The 4,849-nt window shown below is 36.9% G+C and overlaps 1 protein-coding gene across 1 annotated transcript in view; it reads left to right on the top strand.

The window, feature by feature from the left end:
• Positions 1 to 2,756, top strand: part of KIF15 (kinesin family member 15) — a 43,162-nt gene extending 40,406 nt beyond the window's left edge. The window contains 1 exon segment of the mRNA XM_042473385.1: positions 135 to 2,756. Within this exon segment, the coding sequence (XP_042329319.1) occupies positions 135 to 194 (60 nt within the window). The 3' untranslated portion in view covers positions 195 to 2,756.
• Positions 2,757 to 4,849: the final 2,093 nt, after the last annotated feature.

Raw genomic sequence — 4,849 nt, 5'->3', positions numbered from 1 at the left:
ATCAAGGATCACCACTATGGGATCAGAGATGGTTTTGTAATTCCCTGCCTTCCTGGCTGGTAGGGACTGTCTAATGGGATGAGACTGAAAATAGCTTTTCTAATAAACACAAAATTTCCATTTTATCTTTGCAGGAAGTAGAAGTACTTCGTGTTGAAAATGCCTGTTTGAAAGAAAGATGTCAAGAATCATAATTTACTGCATCAAGAAATAAGTGCTACATTAATAATATCTACAAAGCAAAAAAGTAGCACTTAACCTTATTCCCATGAGTCTAAATATCTTCTTCATCAAGTATTGATTAGCTGGATGGGTTTTGCTCGGATGGATCTTCTGTATTACTGAGCTAAGCTGACAAATCAGTCCCAATCACATATGTTATGTGCCAGGAATTAACACTTGAAAGCACCTCTGTCTCCATAATACTTAAACTTCCAGGCTTCCTGACTTTCAAAGAAGGCCAGTGGATCTCACAAATTGGACTAATTTTAGACTTAAAAGTACCTCTGATGTGTTTTCTACAATGTATATATTTTGAATGTTCAGTTTTGAGACTATATTCAGCCTTTGGAATATAAATTAATTCACCTTTTTATTACTCAAATATTTACTACAAGTACATTTTGGATTTGTTTGTTTGTTTAGATATAGCTATCAATTAAATGTCAAGTCAGTCTTCTACCTGTTAGTATAGACAATGTGAATTTGATATCCTAGTCTTCCTTCATTTTAGCTAGTTGTTATATTTGAAAGTAATCGTCTTGTTTAGCCTAACGCTGTCAAGCATTGATGTCAGCTCTGTCATCTAGCCTGGAATCTTATTTGGATATTGTGCCCTGTTAATTTTACAAGGTTTTCTTTTTCACACTAAAAAAAGTGTGGTCATCTATTGTAAATAACTGAACTGTTAGTACTCCAAAAAACGAGACACACAAGGGAGACATATTTTATGAAATAATTATATTATCTCTCCAAGGTGAATTCAATTGTAAATAGTACTTAAAAAATAAAAATAAAAGTTTGATTAAAATTATGGGTTAAGACCACACTTTAAGTGCCGGGTGGTCTGTAGCTTGTTTTCTGTAATTAGTTCTGGTGTTTCTGTTTCAACAGATTATAGGGTGCTAGATTATCAGATGTCTCAAACTGTGAAAGTGCTGCAGGTTCAAGTGCTCCCTCCTCCACCACTCTTTTGTGCCTGTTTTATTTCCAGCTTACTGTAAACATGTCATATGAATTAGGGAACAGAATTGTGCTAATCTGAAAAAATATGAAATATCATAATTGCTCTAACGTAGCCATCACTCTTACTAGAGGATAACATGGTTTGAATGTGAAACGTAGCTGTAGTTTCTCTAATGTAGCCATCATTCTTATTAGAGAGAAAAAAATGTAGAGGGAATTGGCAAGTTACTAATCACATATTCTCCATATTTAGTAACCAGGTTAAAACTAGACTTACGTATGTTTTCATTTTACATATAAAGCAAGAACACACATGTACAAAATAGATTTCTTCTGTGACAGGTAAGAATGGTAGATAACTGTCTTGGCAAAATACACAGAAGCGGGAAGTGGCATCCTACTTTCTGGCATGAAAAATGGCACAGGCATGTAATTTCTTTGGTACTTAAGTGAAGCTGCAAAGGATACTCAGTTTGTGGACTCTAGGCTGTATGTTAGCAACCTGTGAGATTATACAGTGCATACTGCTGCTCCATGCTGTAGATGCAATGGAGGGCAAATGGGTGCCTGCTGAAACCAAGGACTGCTGTGTCCTATTGGTCTATTTCTCATATTTAGTGTTACTCTTTTGGGAGTGCCCTTTCACCAAAGTAAGTATTTTAGGAACTTGGTCAAACTACCTTTCTGATCTAAGTATTGTTACTGCTTTGAATGTTCACATTCCATTTCCTGCTTCCTTTGTTGTGAACTCGTCTCCTGGTCCATGATACACTTGACAGAAGTGTAACTTTATGGCAGCTATAACAATTTTCAAGACTCAGGGGAGTGGGGAGTTACACATATTAGGCATTATTCTTTCAAGGACAACATATAAAAGGATTTTGTACCTAAATGAGTAGTCTTATTTCTTTCAAAATAGTGCTAGCTTATAAAATTGATGTCTAAATATCTTTAATTGCTCGTGTCTATCATATAGCCTTCTGCGCTCTATGTAATATTCATAAAAGCCCGATTTTCTTTCCTCTGTTTATTGAATATGTGTAGGGAGAGAAAGACGACGGCCCTGATGTCCACAGATTCAGATAAAATCTCCTTCTCTTGGTAAATACATGTTGTCGTTAGTTGCAGTAAATAGGCAATAAATGCCTGTATTTTCCCATTTCCTATTGGTTTTTTAATAAATATTTTAATATATAGCAGAAAAACAATTAGTTATCCACTATAAGTTTTGAGTTGTTCAAGACAATATCCTTCCACAGTTTCAAAATACATTCAGTGCTACAAAGCTAAGAGGCTGTGTTTTTGTTGTTGTTGTTTTTTCATGTGTATATCCTCCCACTGCCCTCTCCATTTATACACTATTTGAAGACTCTTCAACTATGGTGGGTTAGTTTATCCTGCAATAATCAATCCTTCATTTGTGCACTTGTTTTTTATATATATATAAATATCTGTTTGAAAACAGCTGTGGAACAACTATCGACCATTGCTGTGTCTAAAACAGCAGGCTGTATGTTATGTGATGTCTTCATGCTTTTATAAATAAATGAATTCATACTTTTTAAAATGAATGAAGTTTTAATATCGTACCTTGGTTAATTGTGTCACCTTCACAATAACAATGCAATGTGGCAGTCTTATCAGGTTTCTTTTATTTCTCTTCTGCTTTAGCCTTGTTGTAAGTGCCTTGGTTCCCATGTTGAGGAAAAGCCAGGAGAGAAAGAGAATAAAAATAAAATTATTTTAAAAATAAGATTAATATAAATGAAAGGTTGGGAGGATCTTGCAGCACCTTTGAGATATATATATTTAGCATAAACTTGTGGATTCAAGTCAATTTCATGAGATGCATGGAGTGAGAAGGGTTGTGAAATGTAAAGGGAATATAAAAGCTGGTAATGGGACGAAGTTAGTCACAATTTAAAAAGACAGGTGGGAGATAGGCTTTATTTACAAGCATAGATAAGCAGTAAATAAATGTATAGTGAAGCAAAGACTGTCTAGTATAATGATATGATGATGAAACTAAAGAGACAGCTGCTTTACTCACAGAAAATTGATCTTTAAAGACTAGGGAGAGATGGAATCCTGTAAAATGATGCTACCAGTTCATAGAGTTTTAACAGGAGAGCTCTAACCCATGAAAATAGGGACAGTTTATCAAACTAGAGTTGTGTGCCTTCAAGTCATTTCTGACTTACGGCAACCGTAAGGCAAACTTGTCATGGGGTTTTCTTGGCAAGATTTGTTCAAAGGAGGTTTGCCGTTGCCTTCTTCTGACACTGAGAGCATGTCACTTGCCCACTTGGTTTCATGGCTGAGCAGAGAATCTAACACTAATCGAGGTGGGGTTACAGCCCTATAAAAGCATACAAAATACAGTAATAATATCCAATACAGTACATTATCTCAACGATAATAATATCAATTAAAACTAGTTTTATCATAGTGCAGAGTTTTATAACTAGAGTTACACAGAATCATTATTAAAAGGTAAAAGGATGGGTCCTAAACAATGTCGGCTGGATTAAGCCACTAAACCAAACTGACACTGATATGTATTATGTTACTGATACGTTAATTTGGGGGGGGGGGGGCAGTTTTGAGTGGGAAACAGATTCAGAGAAAAACTACATTATTTATGTGCAGGTTGAAAAGCAGCAGTGCCAGGATGTATCCTTGGTATGTGCCCTTTGCTATTTTGGTGTAATCGGAAATTCCACCTTGAATGCTAACACTGATTTTCATGAGAAGTAAATGTGACCCTGCATACAGTTCAAGAAACATTAATTGGTTGCAATTCCCTGTGTTTGTTTTTGTTTGTCAAAACCACGTGCTTAATTGAGAATTAAATGCAGATCTAGGATCACATAAGGCAAAATAGACTGTTTGAATGGTAGAAAAGACAGCAGCAGTCAAATCTAGACCCAGCAGTGTGAAAGCCAGCCAGCTAGCAAGCACCATGAAGTTTATCGCACCAGGATGGATTGGGGACAGAATGAAGGGCCAGGAACGAGTAGGGGATGCATTTTACCACACACAAAAGTCCCCTTTCTGTTCCGTTCCCCATCTGTCCCACAGGAGGCAATTTTTGAGAATGATTGCTGAACCATTCTCAAAAATCGCCTCCTGTGGGATGGATGGGGGACGAAAGGGAACGGGACAGAATGGGGACTTTTGTGTGCGTTTAATGCATCCCCCACTCGTTCCGGCCCCATCCTGGACCTTTTTGTAACGCTCAAGGCCTGTTCCAGGGGCCTGTGCAATAAACTCCCATATCACTCCGACTTCTGTTTTACCAGAAGATGTCTACCATAGCATCTTGCACTCTAATAGGTTTATTGTTCATTGGGTTTTCTCTTCCACCCTTTTAATATATGGGAAAGAGGATTACTACCTTTTATTCAATTGAAGTTTTCTCTAAAGTCAATATGATGGCCACTGCTCAGCCGAGGCCTTTAGCAAGTAGGGAACAAATTGATTGCATTTTTTATTTATACCATTAGTGACTTAGATCCAAAACACACTGCAGAAATAATCCAGTTTGATGTCACTTTAACTGCCTTGGCTCAGTGCTAGGGAATCCTGGGAACTAGTTTTGTGAGATATTTAGCCTTCTCTCTCAGAGAGAGTTCTGGTGCCACAATAAACTACAGTTCCCAGG

This window comes from Sceloporus undulatus, chromosome 6, assembly GCF_019175285.1.
Source record: "Sceloporus undulatus isolate JIND9_A2432 ecotype Alabama chromosome 6, SceUnd_v1.1, whole genome shotgun sequence".
Classification (NCBI taxonomy): domain Eukaryota; kingdom Metazoa; phylum Chordata; class Lepidosauria; order Squamata; family Phrynosomatidae; genus Sceloporus; species Sceloporus undulatus.
Note: the sequence above shows the minus strand (reverse complement) of the source record. Positions and strands in the feature narration are given on the sequence as shown.